Source organism: Mytilus trossulus, chromosome 2 (genome assembly GCF_036588685.1).
Source record: "Mytilus trossulus isolate FHL-02 chromosome 2, PNRI_Mtr1.1.1.hap1, whole genome shotgun sequence".
Taxonomy (NCBI): domain Eukaryota; kingdom Metazoa; phylum Mollusca; class Bivalvia; order Mytilida; family Mytilidae; genus Mytilus; species Mytilus trossulus.
The window spans coordinates 62,734,151-62,746,828 of record NC_086374.1 but is presented as its reverse complement, the minus strand read 5'-3'; the positions used below and the strand labels follow the sequence as shown (position 1 = coordinate 62,746,828).

Genomic DNA, 12,678 nt, shown 5'->3' with positions numbered 1-12,678 from the left:
CCCAATTACACTAAATTACCAATTGATCATGGTCTTTAAAACTTAATGAAACTATTAAATCCGATCAAATGTATCCATGTGAAAAAAATGTTGACAGGAAGGAATTATCCCTCCACTATAAAAGTAGGGGCTGAACTATATTTACATTGTCCAACTATCAAGCAGTCATCTCATAATCTCTGTTTGTCCAACAAACATTTCAGTCACAATTTTGTTTTAAATTACTTCACAATAGAGTGACATTATATTTTGCTAACAGCCAGGCAGTGTTGAATTGTAACCTGTGAGCACATTTCATACCTGTAGGATACCTCATTAGCTGATAATTTGATGATTCACTCAATATGTCAATGAGCATAGCTTTTCATCACACTTTTCTTTAGAACTACCGATCACAAAAATTTCACACTCGCTCAACAGCACGACAGTTACGAGTTGTAATATGTTAAAATGTTGAAAAACACAAAGCCACACTTTGAAACTTATTTGATCAATCAAGATAAAAATTTAACACAAGTACGGAAAAAAAGAAATGTAAAACACAGTTCAATGTTTAAAATTAAAATATTTAAAGTATTTTCCAAAAATTGTAAAATTTCGATTAACAAGCTATCCTGTTTTCCACGTAGATGTAATTATCATTTCTTCAAACCATAAGGCCTAGGCATCTGTATACAAATATGGATTATGAATCTCCTTCCTCCTGAAATTAAAATTTTATACAAATAGTTAAGCATATATTGCGCCTTCAACAATATTAGTCGTGAGACAAAAACTACTGTGGTTTAAAGAGATTAAAATTAGTTGTTATGGGATATCTGAGATTGGAAAAATTGTAGATGAGCTGCTCTGACCTGGAAGCTTTTGGTTATTTGTCGATTAACTGTGATAGATCTTTGATCGTGGGTTCAGAACTACAAGACTGTGAAATCAAGCTTTACACAAAGCTAACACATCATGTGACATATGTTGAATGATGAACATTTAAATAAATATCATATTTCATCAATATTGATATTGTCTGTTTTGTTGTATAGTTTACCATTTCAAAAATCGACAGGGTTTAATAACAATTATAATATTTGAACAATAGAGACAAAAGATACCAAAGGGACAATGAAACATCGTAAATCGAAGCAAAGAAAAACTGAAAACATCAGGGCAAAAAACGAAACCGTCTTCAAAACAAGGCATATAACCATGTAGACGGATCACAACGAACCCATGCACGATGATCCTTGATCCATTCATGAAAGGGTAAGCTATTGTTCTCAGCTCTACATTTGGCACTCGGTCAAAATTTAGAAAACGATGATGGAGTTGTAGCTACGATGGACAAAGTCAATAAAAATTAAGAACCTGGTACCATCCCAAGTGTTTTGGTTGGGCTCTAGTTGCTTAGTCTGAAGTTTTCTATGTTGTGTCTGGAGTACTACCATTTGTCATGTCATGGTAACATCAGGTTTTTTTTTGTAGCTATGAGTTTAAATATTACTATTGTTAAAACCATTGTTCAACCTTCAATAAATGTCTTTGATGCAGATATTTTTTTTTATTGTCAAACTTTTGAAGGCTTCCATTTACTTTTCGAAAATCCATCATGTTGAAACTTTTTGGAAAATATAAGCTGGAAGTGCTTATAACCTCTGCAAAGTATGACAAGCAAATCCACTTTACAAATATAACCTCTGGTTAAATAGGTTCCTTTTTAGCAGTAACTCTGTTTTGAGAAAATCAATTCTATAAACATGTAGGCTCCGCTGGAATGCTGCTATTTAAAAATGTGAAGTTCACAATTGGAATACTGAAATCACCGTGTAAAGATTTGTTCTCAACCTAGCATCATTATCAATTTCAAGATGCAAGTAAAGGTATGATACAGACTCGAATTGTATCTGTGATGTATTTTATTTTATTTTGAGTTTAATGGGAAAGATGCTTAAGCAGTGTCACAACTTAAAATTATTAATTGAAAGAACACAGTTGGATAGCCGACCATGCGGTAAAAGGATATTGCTATTTTCTTTTTATAATCGTATCGGGAAGGTCTTGTGTTAAGTGTGTCTCCTGTAAACAAAGGAACAAATACACAAGAGGAACACTTGGTTATAATAGTAATGCACACTTCTGCCTAAATCACGTTCTCGAAACGTTACACATATAGTTTCAATAAAGAACGGTACAAAATTCAAAATGTCTGATTTTATTTTCGAATACTAGTAATATATCCATTTAATCAGAGCGACTACTGTTGCCTTTATTTTGCAAGATATGATTTATTCTGTTCTAAAACCATATTTTTGTATCAGTTTTTGCTTTTTAATTCCATTTCCTTCAATCTTTCAAATGTGCAAAATGAGAAACCCTAATGTAAAGGGTAGAAAAGACACACATTTTAAACTATTGCTAGAGAATATATACTGATATTGTATGTACTCTGAACCTGATATACGAAACCAAAATCGCCACAAATAAAGACAACAGAAGTATACTGCTGTTTAAAATTCATAAATCGATTAAGAAAAAAAACAAATCTGGGTTACAAACTAAAACTGAGGGAAACACATAAAATATATGATGAGAACAACACAACAGAAACACTAAAATGCAAAACACACAGAAACGAACATAAACTTGTGTCGAAACTGTAGACCTTATTATTTGTAACGCACGCCATGACTTATTTTGCCATTAAATTTTCTGTTTGGACAGTGTTGACCCTCTAAAGATAACACAGGTGATAATCGGTATCTTCTATGTTATATACGATATATTTACACAGTTCATCAATCTCGTTAATTGTTTATTTTGATATTCATTGAGTAATTTCCTAACAAAGATTTTTTTCTATTTTTCTATTTGATTGTGCATCAATTTACAACAGCTCAGTTACCATGGTTACAACTATGACTTCTTGTGGTAAGAAAAAATGTTATATATAACTTATTTAAATCTTAATTGGTCTTTGGGGACACTAAACTTTAATCCAACAACTTAAATATAAATATATTTTGTGAGTATCAAAGATTAATACTAAATATAATACTCTTTTTTTAATGCCCACTACGTAATATAAATTGCATAATACATATGTAGTTACGACTGTTATTATCTATGAAACGAATATTCCAGAACGAATAACAAACTCATGATGGTGTATGTAAAAATTGTGAAGTACCGATCTCGACTGCACTACTTGGAACTCTTGATTCATAGCTTCCTTCTGAACTACAGCACTCTATCCAAAAACATTATTATAGGAAAACAAACTCTGGATTATCGTATCATCTTCGAAATAAATAAAATGGTATACAGACGCTGCGGAATGCTGCTACATAGAAAGAAGAAGAAAATCGGAATTCGGAAACTGACTTTAACTCTTGGGTTATAAAAAATCATTTTCAACCCTCATTTCCAATTTTAGATGTTATTCAGGATATGAAGCAGACTGTACATGTTCTATCATTTTCCTAAAATAAATGCCAAATTGTTATTTCAATAACACCGATCGAGTCCTTTTCAAACTGTATAATACTGCTGATTGCTAATTGGGATAACTTTGACAAGTATTTCTTATTTTGGAATGCGTATGCAGCATACATTGCAACATGCATAAAAGTTTCTTACAAATACACATTCCTTTATCCCTGGTCGAACAACTTTGCAGAACATACCCAAGATTGATTTGATACGACTGTCATACAAGTGAGAGGTTTAGCTAGCTATAGCACCAGGTTCAATCCACCATTTTCTACGTTAGAAAATGCCTGTACCAAGTCAGGAATATGACAGTTGTTATCCATTCGTTCGATGCGTTTGGACTTTTGATTTTGCCTTTTGATTTTGAACTTTCCTTTTGAATTTTCCTCGGAGTTCAGTATTTTTGTGTTTTTACTTTTTATTGTTGAAATATATAGTTTATATTTTAAATATGCGTTACCTGAAGTTGAGCAAACAACAATTACTCCTGTTTAATCGATAGAGATAATTTGACATCAGTAGGTCTTTCTATTCAATTAATGGATAAACATTCACTTTATATTTTATGACAGAGTATAGTTGTTCTTCTAGTGGATTTGTTTTTGACGAAGGAATGAAAAAAGACTTCTTGGAATCTGGATATATCATGATAAGGTGACTATAGTATATTTCATATTTTCTTAAGAAAAAGACGTTGTTCAAGAATTCTAAAGAGATGTCAGATTGTCCGATGGCGTCTTACGAACTTGGAATACACATTGTTTGCTTTGAAAAATTTCTCAGGACAAGTAATTATGCATAATATTTTCAATTTACCCGTGAAATCACAGTCATATGACACTTTTATAAATATAATAGGCAAATAGCCAAATCAAAACAATAGAAATATTTTGAACTCGGCTTGAATAGAGACTGCAGTGTATTTTATCTGTTGGATAGTCTTGGACTTTTAAGTCTGCTTGTTTGTTTTTTTTGTTCTGTTTTTTGTTTTGTTTTCTATTTTTGGAGTGTGTTGGGTGGGTTTGTAAGATTCTAACAGATAAATGATACTCTATCAACAGTGTAATACGAAAAAAAAAAGGAATACTCCGAACAACAATAAGGAGCAGCATTAATCAAAACAATATCCTAGTATTTAAAAAAATTATACGGGGTGGGGGGGATAAGCCAATTCAAAAACCAAAAGGTAAGGAATACCAAAAAATCTGTTCACTTATAACCACTGTTATCTTTAGAACTTTACCCATTTATTGTCCATATGCCTTTTTGTTTTTCTTTATTGAATTATTGCTCTTTTTTTTTATCGTAATAAGTTTGTTGACTGCTGTATCCCAATTATTAACAAATTGACCTATTGTAATTGTTAGTTTTGATCTAACCTTATTTTTAAATATAATGATATTATATACAATTACATATAAGTGAAAGATTTAGCGAGCCATAAAACTAGGTTTAATCCACAATTTTCTACATCAGAAAACGCATGTACCAAGTCCGTATTATGAAAATTGTTTTAATTCGTTTGATGTGTTTGAGATTTGATTTTGCAATTTGAAAAATGACTTTCAGGATTAATTAGTTATCAAAGGTACCAGGATTATAATTTAGTACTCCAGACGCGCGTTTCGTCTACATAAGACTCATCAGTGACGCTCGTATGTTCCTTGGAGTTCGGTTTTGTTATTTTATTTTCTACTGTGAAGGTGTAAAACATTAAAGAATTTGTTATTTTTATTTTTATAAATGACTTAATCAAATTGACATTTCACCTCTTGGTAAGTTTTAATATCTTGAATATTAGGAGAATACATATTAAAGTATATTTGAAGTTCATTAATTTTGACTATCGTTTCACGAGATTGATTTTCGTTTAAATATGTTCTTATAGTTAAAAAAAATCGTCGATCTAAAATGACTCGCGACTTCATCAGGATATAAGAATGGAATATTGTGTTTGCGTGATTGGCAAATCTAATATTTATTTGTTTGTGTGTTTGTTTGTTTGCTTGTACTATATGCTAACGATATCTTTCTATTTTAAAATGGTTTGACATATACTTTCGTGGTACAACAAGGAGGCTGCAAAACGGATAGAAAAAAAATGAAATATATTGCAACTTCTTAAAAGAGGGACGAAAGATACCAAAGTCAAAATGTCAAACTCATAAATCTAAAACAAACTGACAACGCCATGGCTAAAAATGAAAAAAGACAAACAGATAAACAATAGTACAAATGACACAACATTGAAAACTAAAGAATGAACAACACGAATCCAACCAAAAACTAGGGGTGATATCAGGTGCTCCGGAAGGGTAAGCATATCCTGCTCCACATGTGGCATCCGTCGTGTTGCTTATGTGATAACAAATCCGGTAAATAGTCTTATTCGATAGGTCACATTCATGAAAGGGAAGGGGATTGTAGTTACGACGTAAGGAACATATCCAAAACCATTTGTGAAACGGTTATTCCATAACAGTCAACCAACTCGTGATGGCGTCCATAAAATTTACGAAGGGATGATTTCAACTTCACCATTTGGAACTCTTGGTTTAGTGGCTTCCTTGTGAGCAATGCGTAGATGTATACAATATTATGTGGTTTTATACAAAGTGTACTTTGCTTTGCTATTATATAATCAGGAATCTTCTAGACGAGGAAGAGGTCGGAAAAATAAGAACATCTTTAGAAACCAGCGAGGATCTCCAGAACAATGCATTCGGGGTATATATTTAATATTGTTTCATTGTATTTTACATTTAAGCTGTTTAGATCATAAAACATAATCTATTTAATTATTTTGCACAACAATACTTTATTTTGGACATGCAGCACTATTTATTTTCAAAATCTAAATGGTAAAACAGATTCTAAACAAATCTAAATGGTAAAACAAATTCTTGTGTATAATTCGGAGTTTAGTATGACGTCCATTATCACTGTACTATTATGCATATTTTAGGGGCCAGCTGAAGGACACCTACGGGTGCGGGAATTCTCGCTACATTGAAGACCCATTGGTTGCCTTCGGCTGTTGTTTGCTCTATGGTCGGGTGGTTGTCGCTTTGACATATTCACCATTTCCTTTCTCAATTTTATTTTAAAGTTGTTTTTTTAACTGCGAACTACTTATTTTTCAAAATCATATCCCCAAATTCTCCTACTAAACTAAACTGTATGCTGAAAGTTTCGTGATCTATCATTTGATACATTACTATATGAAATATTTATGTAAACCTATCATCTTCTGTGTTCAATTTGTCTTATTGTATTAAAGGTAAACTCCTCTGTAGATTTTTTTTTATATTCTAAAACATTATAATGTAGAAATATGCAGTGATCATTAGGATTGTTTGAATAGTTCATACGAGTAATATAACGCTTAGCTCCTATCATTGGAAAATAATCTTCAAAAAGTATTTTCCGCTGCATTGTCTTAGGCTCTATATCGTTTTCTAACTACTATAACCATTCATCCGCAATCAAAGTAACAACAATTTATGTCTTGGGTCGTCCACTTTTGAAACACTATTACAGTCATTTTCATCGTTTTAACATTTGTATAGGATGATCAATTAGTAATTTAGTCATGTTTAGATTACAATAACATGTCATACTTTTCGACGGCGGTAAAATTAGCACTTTAAAAACAATTCAGTACTGTTCGGTAGCTTTTTGAATGTGTACAGTATACATATAACAGCTACTAAAAATTCTAAGCAGAGAATTAACAGATCTTAATTAATAGCAAGCGAATTGTGTTTTAACAGTTCTGAATATACCGCAGTGAAGAAATATGAAAATTGACTGAAGAACTGCAATTGACTTAATTAGTCATAACAAAATGACTGTGTAAGATCAAAATTGGTCACTAGAGTTTTTATCCTACTAAAAATATTTCGACAAAACAAATAAATTAAAAAACAAACATTCAAAACAATGTTGTTATCATATTTACAGGTAGCCGATGAAAACAGAAAAGCAAGCAAACTTGTTATATGGAAACATCCCGGTAATGATGTGACGGGAATGTTAGGGCGATGTGAAAAGGTGGTCTCCACATGTGAAAAGGTAACATATGTTTGAATGTTTGGTTAATACATGTGTTTAAGTAATTGGCGAGCAATTTCGAAAAGTAAATAATTAGTTTTGAAAAGTATGTTTCAGTGTGGTTAATAGGGACAAAAAACCATTATTTACACTTCGTGGATATGATAAGACGTGATATGAAGATTGATCAGCGGTGAATTTCGTAAGATAACTAAAATGCTGTTTTTACATGAATAAGATTATGTATTATGTGCGCGCACGAAATTTGTTTAAGTAACGCATACTTATATTTAAGGGTGTTTTCTATTCTAGTAAACATTATAAAATGCAGAGAAAACTATTCTATTATGGCATTGATAGTTTTTGGAGTTTGGAAAACAGACATAGACTCAATCAAAATATCCTAGATACTCATTTATTTGATGGTCAAAGAATCTATTTTAAATACTCGTTGATTTAATTGATAGAAGTAACAACATATCTCCTTTATTTTTTTCAGCTTTTAGGTGGCGAAGTATACCACTATCATACTAAATTGATGATGAAAGAACCTCTCACTGGCGGAAGTTTTATATGGCATCAGGACTATGGGTAATATCACAAATGGAGTATTTTAAATCTTCTATACTTACATTTTATATATTTTTTCAAGAACAAACTAATTTAAACGTCATTAAATCATTGGTGAAATTTTTTTTTCTTCTTTTCAGAACAAATCATACCACTTTGACATACAGATTGTCTTTTTCATCATTTTCTTCTTGCCATTGATTTGTCAGTTTATTTTCGACAAAAGAGGTTGAATGCCCCTTTTTATTTTATATAACAAGACTTTTGACTTAAACAACAAGAAATAGATTCGGATATACTTACCTTTCCTTGGCTAATATAACTGCTTGTTTAATTGGGTATTCATTTTTTTGGTTCAATTTTCTGTCTATTATTGACGTTCAGGTTTTTATTTTTATTGTAACCATTATTGAGATATCTTTTTGCCAAATTAGTGTAATGTTATTTTTTTCAATAGTGTTTGATTTAGCAATGGTAACACATAAACCAAGAAAAGTTGTACAAAAATGTGCGAAGAACACGCAGACACACATAATCCCTCCTTGTTTAATACTAAGATTGTCTAATGTTTCTACTGCAGATACTGGTATCATAATGGATTTCTGACTCCTGATATGATGACTGTGTTTATTGCAGTAGATAAATGTATTAAAGAAAATGGCTGTCTAGAAGTAAGTCCTGTAAAGTCTTTTTGTAACATATCACAGGATAACATTTGAATTGGAACGTTAATGTATCATTGATATCACCATGCATTCCAGATTAAAGATTTCACAAGACAAAAACAAATCTGTATTTTCTTACTTAAATTGCCATACTAAAAATTGCTAAAACTGTTATCTATGTTCAGATTATAAGAGGATCACACAAATGCGGCAGAATTGAACACAAAAAAGTCGGAGGTCAAACTGGTGCTGATATAGAGAGAGTGGAGCTTATTAAAAAGAATTTTCCTGTTGAATATGTTGAAATGAATCCAGGTTAGCATTTAATATCTTGTTAGCCGTGAAAAGAATATCATTATAATCGTTCAACATCATTTTTAGAAATAAAGTGTGTTAAGTGGTATTTCTTCGAAGACGTATTTAGAATAAAACATTCTTAAAGTTGAAATAGTGCATAGAAAATTTTTATTCATTTGGAAGGATAAGACAAATTGGAAACTTTGAGTTTATACCATATTTAAAAAAAAATATTTGATTGGCAAAGACAGTGTAATTGTTAGTTTCATTTTCAAATTAGAAAATCTAAGCATTCTTTTTTAATTTAGATTATTTTAAGTTTCCTAATATCTTACATCTTAAGAATAGTGTTGTTATGGACAAGGGAATGGTTAGCATACATTTATGTCTGAAAAAACCAAAATAACTCTGTCGTTTTTCAGGTGATGCTTTATTTTTCCACTCTAATTTGTTACATGCCAGTAATGCTAACAACAGTGATCTCCGTCGTTGGACATTACTTTCGTGTTACTGTAAAGCCAGTAATGACACAGTAACTCCTCACTGCCTACCAAGTTATACACCACTGAGAAAGGTAAACATGATAAAGTTACACAGAAGAACAAATGCTTTTATTTAGATTTATATATTCCATTTTGTATGCAAATTATAACAAACGGAAGGACCTCGATGTTCGAGGAGTGTGAGTATGTCATCTACAGTGATCAATACCTGTTCAAAACGTGGATAGTTTTAGTGCTTAATTTGATTCTCTTCTTGTGCTCTTGTTGCCGTTTGATGAATAAAAAACAAGAATTCTTTAAGATAAAATGGTTATGTAAACAAATGAAATGCGATCATTGATTCCATATAAGACTGTCATGTCCATTTATATACTAGTATATAAGAATCCGTCGGACCAAATACTGTTGACGTAATACCTTCATAAGCTGAACAAAAAATATTTAAAAAAATCTTGACATAAATTGAAGTAAAGTCAGTTGACTCCTCTCAAATGAATAAATATGTAGATTCATAGTGAACATATTGAAAGTAACATATAACTGACAGATATTAATAACGTATTTATTTTTTATGCTTTACTAAGTCGATGATAAATTTACAACACTTATCTTTAAAAACATCAAAAAAACAAACACAAAAGAAAAACACAAAACACATCAAATAAAACCAAAAACTGATCAACAAGGCTATCATCTGTGACACGAATATTCCATAGCAATTTATCAACTCATGGTGTCGCGCGTAATCTTACGAAGGGATGATTTCTACTTCGCAACCTGGAATCTTGGTTTAATAGCTTTCTTTTGAGCTACAACCAAAGTGTATGCGGTATATATTCAAGTCAATGAGTTATTTAGTACATCAATAAAACTATATTAGAAACTCCCAGTGGGTACCAATACTGAAGGCATACAGCATATACCCACTTTTCTCCTTAACTCTATGTATTATAATATAATCCTTCTAACAGGTACCAGATTCAGCTATTCGTGAATGTACTAGCTTGGATTGTTCAGGAAAAGAGTTCATGGACCCAGAAAAAGATATTAACATTAAATCTACATCAGAAGATAAAAGCAAAGCTAGCTAGTTGAGTGTAATCTGACATTTTGATCCTTAGTTATGTGTCATATACCAAATAGTGATTTCGTATATAACTTTTTAGAAAAAATATTACGTTTTATTTATTTTTTCTGTTGAAGGAGAAATATTTGGGAGTTTGGAATCACTGCATACATGTTTGTTACAATTGCTTTATAGCATATCACATACTTAAGACAAACGTGTTTAAAAGTAAAGTTGAGTGAGCTTTCTTTTCCTTTCTATTTTATACAAGGACCTGGTTTTTATGGCATTTTACAACCACGGGGCGGTTTAATTGCAAGTGGACGTTTCATCTACGAGGTTATCACCAACCAGGAAGTAAGCCCTTCTGTGATGAAATGAAATATACTTAATACGATCACTCCGATGATATCAATGCTGGTGGACGGTTTTGCCTTGAGGGATTCACCAGCCAATTAAGTTTTTCTACCCAAGTACAGTTGGCATTAGTCCACCTTTCAGCAGTTTTTGTTTTTAGTGGTTTTCAACATCTTCATTAATGTGGTCCCCTTATTAAAATCGCGCGCCACCGTTGAGTCTTGTGATGACATAACACGCTTCTGACGTACACAACTATTAGCCTGGAGTCTTATATCATTTCTGTCATGTGCATCTATACGAAACCCAATATTTCTTGTGGCCTAATAAATACAATGAGAGGCGAAAGATGCCTGCTTCTTTTATGCAACTTAATTCCTCCCCCTTTTATACAAATGTTGGAATAATGCGTATGTCATTAATGCATGATCTTATGTACTGTTTTGTGAAACACGTTAAATGGAGAAGACCTCGTAAGTCAGTTGTGTCTTTTACAATTCAGTGTTATCATGAATATCCATTACATAGTCATTTTTATGAATTTACTGTTTGCAAAAGTATGAATTATTCTAGATACGAAGGATGTTCTTATCCCAGGCAGATAACCTAAACTGTATTAAGCAAATCTTTTTGGAACTTTTGGCCTAACACAGTTCAACGTCTATTTGTTTACTTCCAGTCTTACTAAGACACCAAGGTCACTTTTACTTTATCATCAAGTCTCTAGCAAACTACTGAATATTTTTTTTTATTTTCAGAAGAGAAGGTTACTATAAAAGGTCGAGAACTCTAGATTTCCTGACGTCAGAAAATATTTGCATAGTAATTTCCCAAACACAAGGCCAGTATGGCCTTGATAAAACGACCAATCGACTCAATGAACTACAAGCATTGTGGGCTATAACGAGCTTATATACTTCTACACGTCGAATTAGTAAGGGAAACTGTCAACTAATATAGTGTCTGGGACACTCATAATAAATGTGTTTGTTCAGCGAATATGTTTATTGTTAAATATATATCATAATCTTCAATTTGCATGCTCAGATTAAAAAAGTATTATTTACTGGGTTTACGATTCGACTTTCTTTTTCGTCTTGTAAAAGTAGTTAAACAGGTTTTCCCCCATTGTTATGCATTGTACCAGTGCAATAATTTCACGGCGTGAAACAGTGAAATTTCAGATTTAGTGACCACTGTCCAGTATTTAATCTTTTAAAACCTGTTTAAAGTCATTCCAAATAATGCAAAAAATTATCAAAAATTCAATGCTTTCTTTTGTAAATTTATTAGGATTTAAAACCGTTGACCAAAGTACACTTTGTATGCGGCGTAAAAACTTCTTTTTCTAAAATGTACGCACGGTCAACGCTTTTACAACATTATAAAATTGCTTAAAGAAGCATTCAATACTTATATTTACATTTTTGTTAGGACAAGGAATACACTGTTTCTATTAAGTTTTCTAGTATATACATGTGCACGTTAATGTGGAAGCTCGCGTCATCATGAATGTTAAATTACATTTTAAAAGAGGGTTGTTTTAGAAATACGCGATATTCCTTAAAATGTAAAGTTTAGCAATGTGATTCATCAGCTATAAGTAGTTTTAGGTTATCTTTTATTTACTGTCGCACTCTTACAAATGTCCAAGCACATTAAAGGGTTTGTAGTTATGCAAATAAGT

General features: G+C 31.7%; 1 protein-coding gene across 2 annotated transcripts; it reads left to right on the top strand.

Moving 5' to 3' along the window:
• The first annotated feature begins 2,809 nt into the window (after positions 1 to 2,809).
• On the top strand, positions 2,810 to 11,883 carry LOC134705310 (L-proline trans-4-hydroxylase-like). 2 transcript variants are annotated; one of them, XM_063564056.1, is made up of 9 exons: positions 2,810 to 2,919; positions 4,053 to 4,134; positions 6,126 to 6,207; positions 7,444 to 7,554; positions 8,033 to 8,124; positions 8,684 to 8,774; positions 8,954 to 9,083; positions 9,488 to 9,639; positions 11,750 to 11,883. In XM_063564056.1, exons 1-9 carry the CDS (start codon positions 2,895 to 2,897, stop codon positions 11,765 to 11,767), a joined length of 783 nt encoding a protein of 260 aa, XP_063420126.1. In that variant the 5' UTR covers positions 2,810 to 2,894; the 3' UTR covers positions 11,768 to 11,883. The 2 variants fall into 2 exon arrangements, with proteins under 2 accessions (XP_063420126.1, XP_063420125.1); XM_063564055.1 differs by lacking the exon at positions 11,750 to 11,883 and adding an exon at positions 10,540 to 11,267.
• The last annotated feature ends 795 nt before the right edge of the window (positions 11,884 to 12,678 follow it).

Bases quoted from the DNA above. Each gene is read 5' to 3' on its own strand.
- LOC134705310 (XM_063564055.1), top strand. From the start codon at position 2,895: ATGGTTACAACTATGACTTCTTGTG. The intron at 4,135-6,125 runs GTGACTATAGTA...TTATATAATCAG, and splicing joins TCTGGATATATCATGATAAG to GAATCTTCTAGACGAGGAAG. The intron at 9,084-9,487 runs GTTAGCATTTAA...GTCGTTTTTCAG, and splicing joins ATATGTTGAAATGAATCCAG to GTGATGCTTTATTTTTCCAC.